Raw genomic sequence first — 20,073 nt, 5'->3', positions numbered from 1 at the left:
CCCACCCTTATCCGCTTTCCAGAGGGACCACTCTCTCTGTGACTCCCTTGTCTGCTCCAAACTCCCCACCACCCATGACACTTTTCCCTGCAACCGCAGGGTGCTACGCCTACCCCTACGTTTCTCCCCTCATCCCATCCCAGGTCCTGAGATAACCTTCCACATCAAACAGATGTTCACCTACACAACTGCTAATGTGGTATACTGTATTCGGTGTTCTCGTGGGCCTCCTCTGCATCAGGGAAACCAAACGGAGGCTTGGGGACTGCTTTTGTGGAACACCTATGATCGAATCGCAACAAACAACTGCATCTCCCACTCGCAAACCATTTCAACACCCCCTCCCATTCCTTGGATGTCATGTCCATCCTGAGCCTCCTGCAGTGCCTCAACGATGCCACCAAAAGGTAGCAGGAACAGCATCTCATATTCCACCTGGGAACCCTGCAGCCCTAAGGCATCAATGTGGGCTTCACAAGCTTTAAAATCTCCCCACCCCTGACCACATCCCAACATCAGGCCCACTCGTACCCCACTCCCTAACCTGTCCTCCCACCTATCCAATCCTCCCACCTCAAGACCCACACTCATCTCCTACCTACTAGCCTCATCCTGCCTCCTTGACCTGTCTGTCCTCCCTGGACCAACCTATACCCTTCCTAACTCGCCACCTATATTCACCTTTACTGGGTCCAATCCCACGCCCTTGACCTGTCTCCTCTCCACTTATCTTCTTCTTTATCCATCTTCTATCCATCTCCACATTTCTCCCTATGAATTTCAGAATACACTTGCCCTCTCCCATTTCTGAAGAAGGGTCTAGACCTGAAACGTCAGCTTTCCTGCTCTTCTGACGGAGCTTGGCCTGCTGTATTCATCCAGCTCTACACCTTGTTATCTCAAGATTCCTCAGCATCGGCAGTTCCTATTATCTCTGTAAGAATCTTGCATGTCACACCTCATTCTTATAAATTCCAATGAAGGACCTACTCAACCTCTTCTGATAAAAAAAATCCCTTGATACCTGGGATCAACACCATGAAACTTCTCCATATGGCCTCTCATGTCAGTACATCTTTTTTCTCAGATAAGGGGGCCAAAACTATTAAAAATATTTCAGTGTGGGCTAAATAGTGCCTTGTATAGTTTTATCAAGACTTACTTATTTTTACACTCCATTTCCTTTGAAATAAAACAGCAACATTCTATTTGCCTTTCCTATTCCCAGAGGAACTTGGGTGCTGGCTTTTTGGATTTATACATGAGGACCCCATAACATTCTGCAGTCATTTCCCCATTTAAATAATATTCAGTCGCTCTATTCTTCTGGCCAAAGAGCTTTACCTCACTTTCCCACACTATTACTTCTGCCAAATTTTGCCCACTCACTTAAATAGTCTGCAGTGGATGTAGATAGGCTGTGTCATCCTTACCACTGGCCTTTCCATATATTTTTCCATAATTCATAAACTTGACAACAGTACATTCATTTTCTTTATCCAAGAATTAATATATATTGTAATTAATTATGGTCCCTTAAAATTTGTGATGAATACTGTTATATTTGAATAATAATGAATAATATCCAAAATGGAACTGCACAAATGAAAGATCAAACACAAAATTTGACTTGTCTATACTGCACACCTACTCATTCAGTGAAACTGCTGAAAGCTAGATAACTTGTATACCTATGCTTTCTCTACTCTTGGCTTGTCACCTCCCCTCTTCATGTTTATTACTTCCCCACCCCAAACCCACCGCAATAAAGCAGCAAAGTTTATCGCAGAATGAAGAAAACACAAAAGTTTACATATTCCATATTTAAATTATAGAATGGTGGTCTCTACAGAATTGTTTTGGAATTGTAAATACTTGAGCAAATGGGAACATTTAGCAATAGCTTAAGCAAAATACTAAAAAGGTTAACATACCAGCTAATGAACTCAAAATAAAATTCAATTTACAACAAAACTGGCTCAATGCTGAGTGGAAAACATAAGCATGCAACATTAGAATGTTAAATGCAACAGACTGTAACAGATGAGAACAAAACAATGACAAACTGCATATGAACTACATCTAGTCTAACAAAAAGCAAAAATGGGCAAGTCACTCAAGTAAGGAATATTTGTAAATACATTGCACTTTTTAAAAATTGATAGAAAATCTCCAAAATAATTTATGTTTAGTAAGGTGATCATAAAAACGTAATCTATAGGCAACAAAGCACATAGAACAATCAAATTCTTGGAAAAAAAAACAATACTGGCATTAAAATTTTGCAAGTCATATTAAGTTAATCATTTTCCTAAAATATCCACCAAGTTTCAGATAAAGCAACTTTAAGAACAACCACATACCTTTAGGTGTGTACATTCCCTGCTGCATGGAACCTCCTGGTTCAAAGACTGGTGCTTTAAAATCAGCTACAGCAGAAAGCATGGTTTCAAAATAGTAGCTACCTGGAATAATCCCACTCTTTGGATTGGGATTTTCAGGGATGTACAAATTTAGTTAAGAAAAAATGACTCATGGGAAGAAGTTTCAAGATGATTACATTTCTAGCAAACAAACAATCTAGAAATAACTCAAATTTTGAACATATGAACACACTTTTCAAAAGTTCAGTATCATCAGCTTAATGAATCATTCAATTAAAATTAATTTTGTCCCTTTTTCTTCCTTTGCACCACCGCCACCCCACCACCCCCCCCCCACCCACCCAAACAAAATGGCATGAGCAGAAGTTGGTATTAACACTGAAAAACTAATGTTGCACTTATTGAGCCAGTATCATATCTGAATTTTAGAAACTTGCAAGTCAAATTGCTTACCAGCTACAGGGGAAGGAAAAATACCTTTACAGGAAAAGCTACAAGATTGCCAGCTTCAGGAAAATCTGCACTATTATGTATCACTTGAAACAAAAATATGCAATTTTTCAAGAATAATTATTTGATAAAAGTTGCTACAATCTGGCAGGGTACAGGCTTCGTTGGACTTTCCCAAGCAGCAAGTTTTTAATAGAGGTAACAAGGTGTAGAGCTGGATGAACACAGCAGGCCAAGCAGCATCAGAGGAACAGGAAACTGATGTTTGAGGCCTTCCTGCTCCTCTGATGCTGCTTGGCCTGCTGTGTTCATCCAGCTCTACACCTTGTTATCTCAGATTCTCCAGCATCCGCAGTTCCTACTATTTCTGAAGCAGGTTTTCATACTTGTCTGAATTACTGAAAACAAATACACAAGAATAAGAAAATCAAAACAGTAAGAAATGTGTCTTTTACACTTGGACGACAAACAGAATGAAAGAATGCTGTTGGAGAAATGGTAAAAAAAAAAGAATGAAACTACCAATATCTATTTCTACTTTATTCCAATTTCCTCATCACTGTATTTCAGGAAATGAGATAGATCCCAAGGTTAATCAATTACATTTTTTTAAAACAATATTGTTAAGAAAACCCTACATGAGCCCTTGAATTACTGCCTCACCTGTGTCTAATGTGACCATTATACAATGTAATATTCACACTGTAATGGAAAAGAACTATGCAAAGTTATCAATCGGGATTATCAGTTCACTCCAAGCACCTCCTAACTCTCTCAGACTCACTACAAATCACTTTACCTTATTCTGTAATGAGGTGGCTTCCAGCAGTCTTTTCCCAGTGTGGTGGTCCCAGCCCTGCGGTGCAGTGTCCTGGTGTGGTGATTTGTGCCGGTGATGTTGGCAGTCTGGCTTAATTGCCGGTGCATGCTTCCGGGCCCGGCATGGCTTCTTCACCAGGTTAGCAATCTTTTCCTGGCAGCGTTTCGTTTAGCAGGTGCTTTTCCCAATATGGCATTTTTCGTACAGAATCGTGGTCTTGTCCTGGTGACTGTTTTCTTCAGAGGCTTTCGGCCTAGTTTTTCCAAAACCCGGCCTGTTGGTTTCGTCCCGGCACCGCGTTATTGTCATAGGCTGAAGGACTTGTTCCAGTTGTGTGTTTTGTCTATTGATCGGCTTCCTCCGAAACAGGTGCCATTAAATGGACTCTGATAAACGATCTTAAATTTACTTTTGAATTTAAAATATGACTTCTGTCATTAATGCAGATGCCATGTAAGATGGCTTAAAACACTTTTCATTGTATTTTTCTTGCAAAAGTACAAAACAATAAATTCTAAATACCTCTCTCCCGATTCCAATTCTCTCTCCCTCACTCCACCTCAATCTGAAGCACTTCAAAATCACTACTGGCAACATGGTTACCGGCCGTCCATAATGTTTTAAATCCATCTATTGACCTTTTTCAGCTGTCATACCTTCTTCAAAAATGGAAAATTTATGTAATTTGCCTTTTTGGGCAATTAATGAAGTTTTTACTGGAGTTTAGAATTTGCAGTTTATACAGACAGCATACACAATTACTAAGAACTTATCTGTGGCTTTCACTCAACAGCATAGAGGAATGAATTTTTTTTTTAAGTGTTTCTAAATAGTTAATTTAAAAGTCAAAATGATAAAATTTTAAAAGCTTTACTGAGGTACAATGAATAAGATTCTTTTAAGACTGCAATGGTATTTGGCAGAAGAATGCAACAATAGGATGACGAGCTAAACTGAATGCAGCAAGTGGTTATAGTCAGACAGGTACAGTCCATGATTAAGAAAGCAAATGTAATGTTTTCATTAATCTCAAGAGGGTTGGAATATAAAAGCAGCAATGTGCTTCTGAGGCTTTATAAGGCTTTAGTTAGGCCCCATTTAGAATACTGTGTCCAATTTTGGGCCCCACACCTCAGGAAGGACATACTAGCCCTGGAGCGTGTCCAGCGGAGATTCACACGGATGATCCCTGGAACGGTAGGTTTAACTCATGATGAATGGCTAAGGATCCTGGGATTGTACTCATTAGAGTTTAGAAGGTTGAGGGGAGATCTAATAGAAACTTACAAGATAATGTATGGTTTAGAAGGGGTGGACGCTAGGAAGTTGTTTCCGTTAGGCGGGGAGACTAGGACCCGTGGGCACAGTCTTAAAATTAGAGGGGGTAAATTTAAAACTGAAATGAGACGACATTTCTTCAGCCAGAGAGTGGTGGGCTTGTGGAATTCATGGCCACGGAGTGCAGTGGAGGCCGGGACATTGGATGCCTTCAAGGAAGAGATCAACAAATTCTTGATCTCACAAGGAATCAAGGGCTACAGGGTGAGTGCAGGGAAGTGGTGTTGAAATGCCCATCAGCCATGATTTAAATGGCAGAGTGGACTTGATGGGCCAATTGGCCTTACTTCCACTCCTATATCTTATGCAAATCCTGACAGCTTGACAAAGACAGAATTAATTTCAAATTCCTTTTAAAATGCAGCAAATTAACAGAAGATAAAAATCATCTTGCAGGACAAGAGGAAGGGGGCAGAGGATCAACACTAGTTTAATAATCCAAAAGGTATAATGGGTCAAAAGATCTTCTTCTGCCTGCTACTGATCTATGATTCTGTGATGTACCACACGAGTGGGTTAACTTTAAGACATCTGATAGTCAGGAAATTATTCCATTCTCTTGACACCTGCACACGTGATGTCCTCATTTAGTTCCTCCCTTTCCTCGTGCGTTTATCCTAAACATTTATATTGGGATAACAAGGCGTGGAGCTGGATGAACACAGCCGGCCAGTCAGCATCAGAGAAGCAGGAAAGGTGACGTTTCAGGGCTGGACCCTTCTTCAGAAATGGGAAAGGGGAAGAGGGCTCTCAAATAAATGGGGAGGGGGGGGGGCGAAAAAGAGGTGATGAAAGAATGTGAATAGTGGAGAAAAGACAGACAGGTCAAGGAAAAGGGAAGGAAGCCAGTAATGGTGAGTATGGGTAGGGAGTTGGGATGGAGCTTCGTCAGCGAGAAGGGAGGGGCAGGTAGGTGGGAGGAAAGATGGACAGGTCGGGGCGGGGGGGGGGATTTAGAAGTTTATAAAGTCCACAGAGACCATTGGGCTGCAGGGTTCCCAGACACAATGGAGGTGCTGTTCCTCCAGCCTTCAAGTGGCATCGCTGTGGCACTGGAGGCAGCCCAGGATGGACATGTCATCCAAGGAGTGGGAGGGGGAGTTGAAGTGGTTCATCACTGGGAGGTGTTGTCATTTATCACAAGCCAAGCATACAAGTTCCGCAAAGCATTCTCCAAGCCTCCGCTTGGTTTCCCCAATGTAGAGGAGGCCACATCGCGAACAGCGGATACAATATACAACATTAGCGGATGTGTAGGTGAACATCTGTTTGATGTGGAAGGTTTTCTTGGGGCCCGGGATGGAGGTGAGAGGGGAATGGTGTAGAGGCAGGTGTAGCACCTCCCGCGGTTGCAGGGAAGGGTGTGTCGGGGGTGGTGGGGCTAGTGGGGAGGGTGGAATGGACGAGGGAGATGTGGAGAGCACGATCCCTCCAGAAGGCAGCTAAGGGTGGGAAGGGAAATATGTGCTTGAGAGTGGGGTCAGAGATTGCAGGTGGCAGAAGTGGCAGTGAATGATGCATTGATAATTATGCACTTTTCTGGGATGTTTGTTTCTCACCCAATTTACACAAACATTGTTCTCCCTCCTAGTTTCTTCTTTGGTGTGCCTCCTGAAATAACTCTACTGGCCAGAATCCAGTCACAGATTCACCCTTTACACATGGAGTGTCCTTGATGCTGATCCAGTTCTCTCAGAGCCAGCTCTCAGAGTGAAAACAGAGCCTCTGACAGTCTTGTTCTTATCAGTCAGCCAGGGCTCCCTAATTGGATGAGATTAACAGCCCCACATCAGGGAAATCTTGTTCTAGGAAGTCTGCAAGTTACAATCACTATACCTCCCAATATATCTTTACAGACTTTAATTCTCATCTCTCTCTTGAAAGGCGATCCCAGTTTTAAAACACTGCCCTCTTGTTCTTGGCTGACCCACAACAGGAAACATCCTTTCCACATCCACTATGCCAAGGCTATTTAGTATCTCATACAATTCTATTGATTCACCCCCTCATTCTTTCAATCTCCAGAGGGAACAAGGCCAACTTGGCCAAACTATCCTCAAGTCAATCCATTCATTCCAGATATTAAACTAATAAACATCCTTTGAACTGTCTCCAACTTATTTATATCCATCCTTAAATAAGGAGACCAAAACTGTACACGTGGGTATAGCCACTTATGCAATTAGCTGTGTTAACAGACACTCTTAATATATTCAGAGGTTAAGGTCAACGTACAGGTTGGAACAAGTTAAAACATTTGAAAGCTCAGCACAGAGAACAATAGCTGGTTAAGGTCTGAAATCTGGCATGTGGGAAAAAGTGATTGAGGATCCATCAGCTCAAGGATGAAATAGAGGGCACTAAGGAGTCAGTTTTGCTGAAGTTGCATAGCACATTTCTATAGAAGTAGGCATGCACTCAATTTGTTTACTTGTTGAAATAAGAATACAACTTTGACAGACCAAAATAAGAGTGGCAACGAAAATATCTCCAAGCTACAAATTGAAGTTGACACACTCAAAAGCCCAGGAAATACCAAAAAGCCTTTGAACAATATGGTTGGTTGGATTTGTAAACAGCATCTCTTGAAAAAAACTGCACAATCGTATAGTAGGTTTTGTTCTGGATACAGAGCATTGACTAATGCCTATCTACATGAATTGTTATGACTCACTGGAGGTGGTACACAGGAAATCAATTCGAGCTATTCTCAGAGTCAAAGAAGTTCAAGATTTTATGAAGTACATAAAAGCTCCCAATTTACCCGAATTACAGTCCTACATTGATTGCAAGCATGGACCAAGCTTTTGTACTAAACAAGAGTTGCTACTGATTATAAGTACGTATATTTTAGCTACTGGAGAACAATTATAAACTGTCAGTACATAATACTACTAATTAAAACTCTAATCTCCTTAGAAAATCTTACACACACAGTCAAACAGTCAGAGTTAAAAAATGGTGTTGGACAGAGTGGGGGGGAACCTGGAAAGACAGTTCAGTAGGGTTCCCCCACCCACCCCGGTCCCATTGTTAAGATGATACTTATAACACTTCTAACGATTAACACATTGCTTCAGTCATCCTTCTCCAGGTGCTTCCACCGGTTGTTGAAACATGAGGCTGCCAGTTCACTCAAAACAAAAAAAACTGACTCCTTAGTTCAAAGTCACAGCATACAGCAACTAATGAAAAGAATAAATTGGTTTTATCCAGGTTTACAGTGAATTTTGATTACAGAGGCAGAAAGATCTCTCATTGAGAACTGGTCACAAGTCCATAGACAATCAACTTCTCATGACCCGAAAAGAGGTTTTGCGGATACCTTCTTGGCTCCAAATTACCTGCAACTCCAACTTCAATTACTGCTTATTCAAATATCACATGACAACAGGTTATAGTCCAACAGTTTTATTTGAAATCACAAGCTTTCAGAGCGACACACCTTCATCTGCTTGTCATTTCAATTAAACCTGCTGGACTATAACCTGGTGTTGTGTGACTTCTGACCTCATCCACCCCCCGTCCAACACCAGCATCTCCACATCATGCCTGTTCAAAGTTATTTACTAAATGACAGGCATAGCTGTCAGGTTACGTGGTCTCAAAACATATAAGCACTCTTTCAAACACTGGTTTTAAAACAACTCTTCCTAATTTCTGTCACCAATTGATTAAAAATACAAAGATAAGGTCATTACAGAACAAAAATAATTTTTCATAAGTGAACTTAGTCAAAACCAGCACAGATAACACAATGAATGGGTTTAAACAACAATCTCAGCCTCAATGGGAATGTTGAACGAAAAGAACTGTTAGTTCTGATGAAGATTTGTCAAACTAAAACATTAACTACTCCTCTCAACGGATGTTGCCTGACCTGTTGAGTATTTCCAGCATCAGCAGAATTGTTTTCAAATGAATGTTTAGGGCAGATAACAGCATTAGTAATGGGAGCATGTAATGGACATCCAACCTTAGAATTAAATTGGAAGTTGGCCAACTATCAGAAATAGTTTATCCAAAGAACAGCTAACAGTACAGCACAGGATCAGGAACAGGTGCTTTGGCCACCAAGCCTGCGCCAACACAATATCTTTTTAAACCAAACACCTTTTGCCTCCATGCAGCCAATATTCCTTCATTGCCTGCCTATTCATACATCTGTCAGGATGCCTTTAAACATCGCCATTGTATCTACCTCCATCACCTTCTGTGGCAGTTTCATTCCAGGCACTTACCAGTCTGTGTGAAGAAACTGGCCTTTCACACCTCCTTTTAAAAACTTATCCCCTTTTACCTTGAATCTGCATGCTCTAGTAATCGCATAAGATTTTTCACACAGAATTGTTCACTGATATTGAACAATCTCAGAATTAGAATGCATTTTCAATGGTGAATCTACAGAGTACGGTAGCAGTTCGATGTGAACACTATCTTTAAAAATAAAATTACAGCATAAAGAAAATTATATACTATGAAACGGGAACCTGAAGTATTGGTAACTAATTTCTACAAGATTAGAACCAATTTTTTTTTACACTTGCTAACAAATTAAGACAAAATCAATTTGCATGTGAATGTTTCAAAAAGGATATCAAGTCTAACAATGTGCTATGTGTTCTGTCACTCATGCAGAGCTGTGCTACCATTTCAGCCCTCAGGATCTCATCATCTGTCATGCCTAAAATAAACGTAAATGAAGCATTAAAGGCAGTGAATAAACCAAGACATGAACACAGGTACAAACTGTTACATGACTGCATTGTACAAGAGTATAGTTCAGAAAAATTAAAATGATCTAATTTAACAAAAACGTAGTGCTTAATAATGAGAAACTTTTTACAATTCAGAGACTTGGCATTTGCAGAAAAGTAACAAATAAAAAATATTGTTTATTTCCTAGCTTTGACAAGATTTTGAAAGGTAACTGAAAGATTCAGATGTTTGTATTTCATCTGATTATCTAGATGGGTTTATAATTTCATCACTTGTGCACTATTTTGCGACAGATTTTTAAAGTCTTCTGTTCATGGTGCCAGAGTGACAACCAATGAAACCATTCAGTCAAAAATACAGTTTGCCAAAAACTTAGGTCCCTAGGTGAACAACTAATGTACAATTTACTTTCACCAATGGATTTTCCCTGTTCTTTCACAGTTGTTTCTTTGGTGACTGCATCAGATACTTGGGTTCTTTATAACCACTCGTTAACACAGGTGACATTGGAAGAACGCCGAATTCAGAATATCGCCATTTCATTTTCAAAATTCCTGTCATCACCTTACTACAATTCATTCTTAGAAGAGCAAAGTATTTCATGAGTATCCTCCACAAAAGCCAGTGAATAAACAAAAGTATGCTATTCAGGTTTGGCCATAAACAACAGACATATATATCTGAGAAATTGCTGAATTTGGGAGCACTTCGAAAGATCCTTGCCTAAAAGTGAAACAACACCACAAGAGACAGTCCAGAAGTACCTTCACGGTGTATTTATGTTGTCACATGCAAGAAACAGACCAAGTTCCTGAACTTCAGCTTTACGAGCAATACGGTTTTAGGCAAAGAAGGACTGGCAGCCCTCTGGTTGGATTCAGAAACAAACGCAAATCGTACTTTCTCTTCCTGCTCCCAAAACCATGCCTTTCCACACATTGAGAGGTTAAGCATCCATAAGCCTTCTATGGTACCATTAGCATCTGCTCTTAAAAGTTTGTACCTGCAACCCTCATCCACAGTCAGTAATACCCTTTAAAAGTAGTCAAGAGAAATGTATTGCACACTTAACATTTCTTTTGGCAATATCTCAACAATAGTTTGAGGGTTCCACTACTCTTTAGTCTTTCAAGCACCTAACAGTAAAAAGCCCTTTACAATAGTATTTCAGATCAAAACATTCTCCCACAATATCAACTATTTCTTACAATACCCAAGGAGAAGATCAGGATTACCAACTAATGACAAATCACCAGGGCCACATAAAATGCATCCCAGGCAGTTAAAAGAAGCAAGGGAGGAGCATTATTACCAATCCTTACTGGTTACAGGTATGGTGTCAGATGATTGGAGGACTGCTAATGCATACTTTGTTTAAAATGGGAGTATAGAATTGATTGGAAAAATTCACAGGTCCATTAGTCAAACCTTCGTAACAAATTATTAGTAGTAATTCTGAGACATTATAAAAGGATTAATCAAGGATAGTAAGGAATATAGGAAGAAGCATAGAGTATTCAGCTCATCAAGCCCACTCCACCATTTAATATGATCATGGTTGATCAAACACTTCAATGCTTTTTATCCACAACTACCCCCATAACCATTTATGCCACTGGAAACCAGCAAACTATCAACATTTACTTCAAATATACTTGTAGACTGGGCTTCCACAGACAAGACACTCAGCCTGCTAAGTAAAATATTTCTCAAAATTTCTCTACATCTCAGTCCTAAATGGCATACTCCTTGTATTAATGGGATTCCAGTTCTAGACTCCCCAGTCAGGGCAGACACCTTACCTGCATCGATCCTATCGATCCCTTTTTGTATTTTTTAGGGTTAATTTAGATCATTCATTCAGACTCTAAAGAATACCGAATCAGTTTGCCTCCTCTTTCTTCACAGGTTGAATGCTGTTGTTATCTCAGGAACACACCTAATGATTCCACACTTCACTCTCAATGGAAATAATGTTTCTCCTGAAGTCAAGAGATCAAAACTGCATGCTGTACAGTTGCTGTCTAACCAAGCCTCTATACAACAGTATTAAGACTTCACTACTCCCATCCACAAGTATTCCTATGATTGCGAGTTTTGAGAAGATTTGTAGCTCAGGTTGAGGTTCTGGATATGAGTTTGCTCGCTGAGCTGGAAGGTTCGTTTTCAGACGTTTCGTCACCATTCTCGGTAACATCATCAGTGAGCCTCCGACGAAGCGCTGGTGTTATGTCCCGCTTTCTATTTATATAGATAAATATAAACATGGACTGTTACTCTATTTCCTATCACTCAGCCAATTCTGGACCAACGTTGCCACTGTCCCTTTTATAGTATAACCTACAAACTTTGCTCCAAATGTGTTGTATGGCACCCTACAAAATGCCCTCTAGAAATCAATGTCTATGGCATCAACAGCATTGCCCTTGTGGATCCTCCAGTTACTTCTTTAAAAAACTTCAAGTTAATTAAACATGGTTTGTCCTTTTAGAAATCTTATGCTGTTTCTTGCTAATCAATGTAGCTTTCTCCATGTGGTTATGAATTCTATCCTCAATAACTGTTTGTAGAAGATTCCCCACCACCATAATTAAACTAACTGGTCTATAATTACTAAGATTATCCTCACAACACTTCTGAAACAAAGTCTTAATGTAATTCTTCAGTCTTCTGGTAACTGAACCCATGATTAAGGCCATATCTGACTAATTTGAATTAATTTTTGAAGAAATAATAAAGGAAGAATTGATTAAATTTTGTAATTATTGCAAACCACATGGAATTTCGCAAGATTTTTGACCAGAACTTATATGGCAGACTGCTTCTGAACTAAAAGCCCATGGGTCCCAGAGGAATATAACAAGCTGAACACAAAATTAGCCTACTAGTAAGAAATTAAAAGTCATTGTTGATGGGTCTTTTTGCAATTGGAAGGCTGTTTCCAGCAGCAGTTCCACATGCTAAGAGAAGGTTCCCTATTTTTTGTACACAATGATTAATGATTTGGATGTAAAATACAGAGGGCATGATAAAGAAATTAATTCAAGCATAGAATCCCCAAGTGTGGAAACAGGCCATTCAGCCAACAAGTCCACATCTCCCCTCAGAAGAGCCCCACACATTTCCCAGTGTCTAACACACGTAAGCAAAACATCCCTGGGCACTACAGACAATTTAGCATGACCAGACCACCTAGCCTGCATATCTTTGGACCATGGGAGGAAATCAGAGCACCCAATGGAAACCCACGTAGACACGGGGAGAATGTGCAAACTCCACATAGACAGTCGCCTGAGGCTAGAATCAAACCTGGATCCCCGGCACCGTGAGGTAGCAGTGCGACTATTGAGCCATGGTGTACTTGGTCTCATGGGTGCTTGCAAAGCAAATAGAAGCAGACTACAGAACTTATTAATAGACTGGTCAGTTAGGCAGAAAAGTGGCATATGGCATTCAACACAGATAAATGTGAGATGATGATGTACTTGGGGTGAAGGTAAAAAAAGAAGAATAAATGGGAGATGAAAATATACAGGAATAGACTAAGTGGACACCTTGGAGTGAATATTCATAGATCTCTGAAGCTGGCAGCAGTACAGGTTGATAAGGTGTTTAAAAAGGCATATGCAATTCTTTCCATTATTAGCCAAAAGGTATGGAATGTAAAGCCTACATCATTTGTTAGGCTACAATTTTGGTACTGTGCGCAGTTTTGGTCATCTCATTACAGAAAGAATGTAATTGCACTGGAGAGGATACAGAAGAGATTCACGACTATGTTGCCAGGACTGGAAAAATGCTGCTACAAGAAAAGGGAATGGGCCAGCGGGTGCTTACGTTGAACAGAAGGAGGTTGAGTAGAGGTTTGTTTGAGATGTACAAAATTGAGAGGGGCCTGGATAAAACAGACAAAGAGCCTGTTTACCCAAGCAGAAAAGGTCAGTGCCTAGAGAGGACATAGGTTTAAAAGTAATTGGTATGAAGATTAGAAGAGAGATGAGGAATTTATTTTTTAACCCACCACCAGGATAGTAGAGGTCCAGAGCTCTGCACAAAAAAAAAAGTTAGGTGGTACAGGCAGAAATCCTCAACTCCCAAAAGATGTCTGCATATGCACCACATAATCTGCACATTGGGATTAGGGCGGGTAGTTCACTTTTCAGTTGGCGCAGACATGATGGGCCAAGTGGCCTCCTTCTATGCCATCAGCTTTCTATAACTATCAGCAATTGAGGGCCACATTACATTTAATAGTAAACTCACTGCCCCATCTCTGCAAATAATAGGGAGGTCAGAATCAAAAGGAGCCATTTTATTCACACTTAGAATAATTTCTTTTAATCATTTGCAGAATGACAGTGTAACTTGCTAGGCCATCATTTATTACCCATCTCCAACTGCCTGGAGGCAATTAAGAGTTAGCCACATTGCTGTGGGTCTGGAGTCACATGGAGGCCAGATCACACAAGAATGGCACATTCCTTCCCTAAAGGACATCAATGAACCAGATGGGGATTCCTGACAACCAGCAATGGATGTGTTGTCATCATTGGATTCTAAATCCCAAGTTTTTATTACTTTCAATTTTTGCCATTTGACATGGTGGGATTTGAAGCTGGATTCCCAGAACACTATCGGTATCTCTGGATTAGTAGGCTAGCAACAGTACCACTAGGTCATCGTCTCCCTCTTTAAATTAAGTGGGTTGTGAGCCTTAATGGCCTCCTCTCGTGGACAGAGGGAAAACTCGTATTATAATATGAAATTAGTTACTTATCAGGACTGTTCCCACCAACTGCAAATGGTAGTTGCTTCTTACAGCTCGAGGGCCAGGTCGACCAAAATTGTTCCCTCTGGGCCCACAAGCGAATTAATCTTACTTCTGCTAACTACAGCCCATCCTTCACAGCCATCACTGAAGTATTCATTCTTTGATTAGATTACCCGAGTGTCAAGAGAATGCAAATTCCAAAACCAATAAAGTGAAGATCCAAGTGCAAGTCATTCAGGTCAACTTTCACCACCTGTTATTTCCGGATTTCTTACCTCTTGAAAGCAATGCAAAATGCCAGTTTATAATTCGAAACGTTAAGGCATGTCTCAGGTTCCTCAGTCACAGAATGTATATCTTTAGTCAGAATCAATAGACTCTGCAAATCAAGGGTACATAGGTGCTTTGAGTTGGCCACAGGCCAAAAACTGAACCTAGTTCTGTACAGATCACAAATCCACATAGGAGCAATTCCTACTCAAACTGAAAATGTATCACACAATAAGTTACAAAATTGAAAGCAATGATTCAGCTGACTGACTCTCAGCTGACTCTTTCAAAGTGCTCTCTGAAAGTCTAATTTAGTTCCACATCTTTGATTTGACCATGTAAACCTCTCCAAGTACATATCCAGGCCAAGCAGCATCAGAGGAGCAGGAAAGCTTGCTGTTTCGTTTTGGGACCCTTCTTCAGAAATGGGGGAGGGGAAGGGATTCTGAAATAAATAGGGAGACGGGGGAGGTGGATAGAAGCTGGATAAAGGAGAAGATAGGGTGAGAGGAGACAGACAGGTCAAAGAGGCGGGGTTAGAGCCAGTGAAGGTGAATGTAGGTGAGGTGCCAGGGAGGGGATAGGTCAGTCCAGAGAGGGCAGACAGGTCAAGGGGACAGGATGAAGTTAGTGGGCAGGAGATGGGGCGGGGCTTGCTGTGGTAGGAATGTTTAGGGAGGCGGGGACAAGCTGGGCTGGTTTTGGCGTGTAGTCAGGGGAGGGGAGATTTTGCAGCCTGTGAAAAAGTCCACATGGGAACTCTGCAACCCAAGGGTATCAAAGCGAAATATGAGGTGCTGTTCTTGCATCTCTTGGGTGGCGTCATTGTGGCACTGCAGGAGGCCCAGGATGGACATGTCGTCCGAGGAGTCAGAGGGGGTGGGGGTGGGGGTGTGGGGGGGTGCAGTTGAAATTGTTCGCAACTGAGAAGTGTAAGTGTTTGGTACGAACTGAGCATAGGTAAAAAGAATACAGGCATGGGCTATTTTCTAAACAGTGAGAAAATTCATAAAGCAGAAGTACAAAGGGATCTGGCAGTGTTGGTCTCTAAAAGTTAACTTGCAGGTAGAGTCTGTGATTAAGAAAGTGAATGTAATGTTGTCGTTTATCTCAAGAGGGTTGGAATATAAAAGCAGCGATGTGCTTCTGAGACTTTATCAAGCTCTAGTTGGGCCCCATTTAAAATACCATGTCCAATTTTGGGCCCCACACCTCAGGAAAGACATACTGGCACTGGAGCGTGTCCAGCGGAGATTCACACGGATGATCCCTGGAATGGTAGGTTTAACGTAACATGAACAGCTAAGGATCCTGGGATTGTATTCATTAGAGTTTAGAAGGTTGATGGGAGATCTAATCAAAACTTACAAGATAATGTATGGTTTAGAAAGGGTGGACACTCGGAAGTTGTTTCCGTTAGGGGAGACTAGGACCCGTGGGCACAGCCTTAAAATTAGAGGAGGTAAATTTAAAACGGAAATAAGGAGGCAGTTCTTCAGCCAGAGAGTGGTGGGCTTGTGGAATTCATTGCCACGGAGCGCAGTGGAGGCCAGGACGTTAAATGCCTTCAAGGCAGAAATCGATAAGTTCTTGATCTCACAAGGAATTAAGGGCTACGGGGAGAGTGCAGGGAAGTGGAGTTGAAATGCCCATTAGCCATGATTTAAATGGCAGAGTGGACTCAATGGACCAAATGGCCTTACTTACACTCCTATATCTTATGGTTTTATGGTCTTAGGTGTTCCGCAAAGCAGTTCCTAAGCCTCCGTTTGGTTTCCCCGATGTACAGGAGGCCATGATGGGAACAGTGGATACAGTATATCACGTTAACAGATGTGCAGGTGAACATGTGCTTGATGTGAATAGTCTTCTTAGGGCCTGGGATGGGGGTGGGGGTTGGGGGGGGGGGGTGTTGGGGCAGGTGTAGCACTTCCTGCGGTTGCAGGGAAAAGTGCCAGGGGTGGTGGGGCTGGAGAGGAGCGTGGAGCGGACAAAGCAAAGCAGTCACGGAGAGAGTGGTCCCTCGGGAAAGCACGTAAGGGTGGGGAAGGAAAAATGTCTTCAGTAGTGGGGTCACATTGCAGATGGCAGAAAAGTCAGAGGATGATGCATTGGTTCTGGATGGGAGTTTGCTCACTGACCTGGAAGGTTTGTTTTCAGACCTTTCATCACCATTCTAGGTAACATCATCAGTGAGCCTCCGACGAAGCGCTGGTGTTATGTCCTGCTTTCTATTTATCTGGTTAGGTTTCCTTGGGTTGGTGATGTCATCTGGTGATAACCAGATAAATAGAAAGCGGGACATAACACCAGCGCTTCGGAGGCTCACTGATGATGTCACCTAGAATGGTGACGAAATGTCTGAAAACTAACCTTCCAGCTCAGCGAGCAAACTCACATCCAGAACCTCAACCTGAGCTACAAATCTTCTCAAAACTCGCTATGATGCATTGGATTTGGAAGATGGTGGGGTGGTACGTGAGGATGAGGGGGATTCTGGTTTGGTTATTATTGTGAATAGCAGGTGTGAGGGATAAGTTGCGGGAAACATAAGCGACACGGTCGAAGACATTTTCGATCACTGTGATGGGGAAGTTGCGGTTTTTGGGGAAAAAAAATGGGACATCTGGGATGTTCGGGAGTGGGAGTGGAAGGACTCATCTTAGGAGCAGATGTGGCGGAGGTGGAGGCGAAGGTATTGGGAATAGGGGGTGGCCTTTTTGCAGGAAAGTGGGTGCGAGGAGGGAATATTCTCAGTAGTTGTGGGAGTCGGTAGGCTTAAAATGGATATCGGTTTCCAGGTGGATGCCAAAGATGGAGACAGAGGAGTCCAGGAAGGAGACAGAGGTCTCAGAGATGGTCCAGGTGAACTTAAGGTTGGGGTAGAAGGTGTCAGTGAAGTGGATGAATTGTTCGAGCTCCTCGTGGGAGCATAAGGTGGCGCCAAAACAGTCATCAACATAACGGAGGAAGAGATAGGGGATAGGGCCAGTGTAGCTTTGGAAGAGGGATTGTTCCAGGTACCCTACAAAGAAGCAGGCATAGCTTGGGTCCATGCGGGCACCCATGGCCATCCCGTTGTCTGTAGGAAGTGGGAGGAATTGAAGAAGTTGTTGAGGGAGAGGACGAGTTCAGTTAAGCAGATGAGGGTGTCAGTGGAGGGGGACTGGTCGGGTCTGCGGACAGGAAGAAGTGGAGGGCTTTTAGACCATCAGCATGGGGAACGCAGATGTATAGGGACTGGACGCCCATGGTGAAAATGAGGTGTTGGGGACCGGGGAACTGGAAGTTCTGGAGGAGGTGGAGGTGGAGAGTGTGGGTGGTGTTGTGGACATACGTCAAGCTTTCCTGTTCCTCTGATGCTGCTTGGCCTGCTGTGTTCATCCAGCTTCACACCGTGTGATCTCAGATTCTCCAGCATCGGCAGTTCTTACTATCTCTAACATTTTTCTTATAGGTTTTTTCGACAGTTATTTTTATAACATTATGTGATCCAACTTGCCCTTTCAAAACTGCACAGAATTACAATTACTTTTGTTAGTTAGTCTTCTTCAAATCAATCCACAGACCTCACATATTTAATCTTTGTTATTACCCTGGTAAAACCTATTCTGTATCCAAAGATCCTCCCTACAATGTGATGCTCAGAATTGAGCACTGAAGTTGAGGCTGAACCAAGGATTTAAGGTGGTTTAGGACTACTGCTTAATTTTGTATTCATTAATCCAATTTACAATGCCTAGTGTCCCATATGTTTATTTACAATTTTCAGAATTTTTTGAATAAGTATCCCCTCAAAATGTACAATTCAGAATACAATGCTTTCCATACGGTTACTCTAAAAATGCATTTCACACACAAATGCACATACCATGAACTTGCCTATTTCAACAATGTCCCCTGAAGTCCACTTCTTTGATGCATTGTATTTACTACATTGTCAAATATTGTCACACAAAAAAGTTCAAAATTACATTCTTCATACACCAAATGTGTCTCATTTATACTCGAGAAATATGTTGATAGTCACCTAACCTCCTGGGGACTTCAGTACATACCTTCATTTATTTCTTTGTTCTATGGGCTTCTATTTTCTAAAAATCGATTCTTTAATGCGGCACTTTAACGAATACATTTGAAAATCCACGTGCCCACACAAAATCTACAGCGCTAACTTCAATTTCAGTTACTTCATCAGTAACGCTAAACAAACCTATTGTCTCTGTTGACAGACATTTATCAGCTTCTGCGTCAAAACTAATTTTCATCTTGACAATGGTCTCAAGTAGTTTATCTACCACGAATTTGCCTGTAATCACCAGATTCATCCCTCCCATTGTATTATGTCACACAATCAGTGACTTTTAAGAGGAAGTAATATTTCCCCTGCATCATAGCACGTAATCTGACATTATAAAAACTTCAGATCTCAACTTACCTCAGGGATCACCTGAAGCTGAGTAAAGTAATGCAAGCATGCTGCTCATTTGAAATCTTAGGTTTGTATATAAAAGAGAGAGTTAGCGATAGCAAACATCCTTTGTATTGTTCAATATCCACACCTAGTTTCTTAGATAATATTACCATTTCTACATCATCAGGTAAAATACCATCCTGGAGGCAAAACTATATCACCACCTCTTTCCCCCACCCCCCCCAAATACAGGTTATAACATGTACAATCATCCAGTCTTCAGACACCATTTCCTTATTCAAGGACGAGGAAATGATTCTGGGCAAAGTGTTTTTTACACTTACTTTTACTTTTAGCTGTTTGCCCCTCCATCACTTCCAGTTTTCTACGTATCTTAAGTTTCCTCTCTGCTGGAACATCCTGATGTCCCTATTCCTTCTATATTCACTTAAAACTGTCACACTGGTCCCGTCTCAGTTGAGGAGCAATCATTGGGCTGCTGCTAAGGACCAGACCAAACCCCTTCGGATAGATCAAGTGGATAGCCTGGACCCTAATTTTATCTTATTGAAAAGGCAAGTATAAGGTGCTGTGATCCAGATGCAACTCAATTGGATACACTATTCTGCTTTAAGCAAAAACACTTTCTTCCCACCCTACAGTTAAAACACAAACAAAAAGAAAGAAAGAAGAATTTGTTCAAGTATTGGAAAACTTAAGAATAATAGATTATTTAACTACTAAACAGTAGCTGTACCAATATAGAACATCCCATAAACACACTCATGACAAAAGGTAAAGTCAGTAAAACTGATTGTCCCACATGTGATTCTGGCAACAGCGAGAGAGAATTCTAGCTTTTTGCTGTGGCAGGAAGAGCGAGAGACAGAGTGAGAGCAAGACAGTG

At 41.5% G+C, this 20,073-nt stretch overlaps 1 protein-coding gene across 4 annotated transcripts in view; it reads right to left on the bottom strand.

The window, feature by feature from the left end:
* Positions 1-20,073, bottom strand: part of ubr3 (ubiquitin protein ligase E3 component n-recognin 3) — a 311,396-nt gene that overhangs the window by 203,107 nt on the left and 88,216 nt on the right. For all 4 annotated transcript variants that reach the window (XM_048535342.2, XM_048535343.2, XM_048535344.2 and 1 more), the window contains exons 17-18: positions 9,591-9,676; positions 2,364-2,505 (exon numbers count right to left, since the gene is read on the bottom strand). In XM_048535342.2, coding sequence (XP_048391299.1) covers positions 2,364-2,505; positions 9,591-9,676 — 228 coding nt within the window. The remainder of the gene's footprint in view (positions 1-2,363; positions 2,506-9,590; positions 9,677-20,073) is intronic.

The sequence above is a fragment of the Stegostoma tigrinum genome, chromosome 7 (assembly GCF_030684315.1).
Source record: "Stegostoma tigrinum isolate sSteTig4 chromosome 7, sSteTig4.hap1, whole genome shotgun sequence".
Lineage (NCBI taxonomy): Eukaryota > Metazoa > Chordata > Chondrichthyes > Orectolobiformes > Stegostomatidae > Stegostoma > Stegostoma tigrinum.
This window is presented reverse-complemented; position numbering and strand designations above follow the sequence as displayed.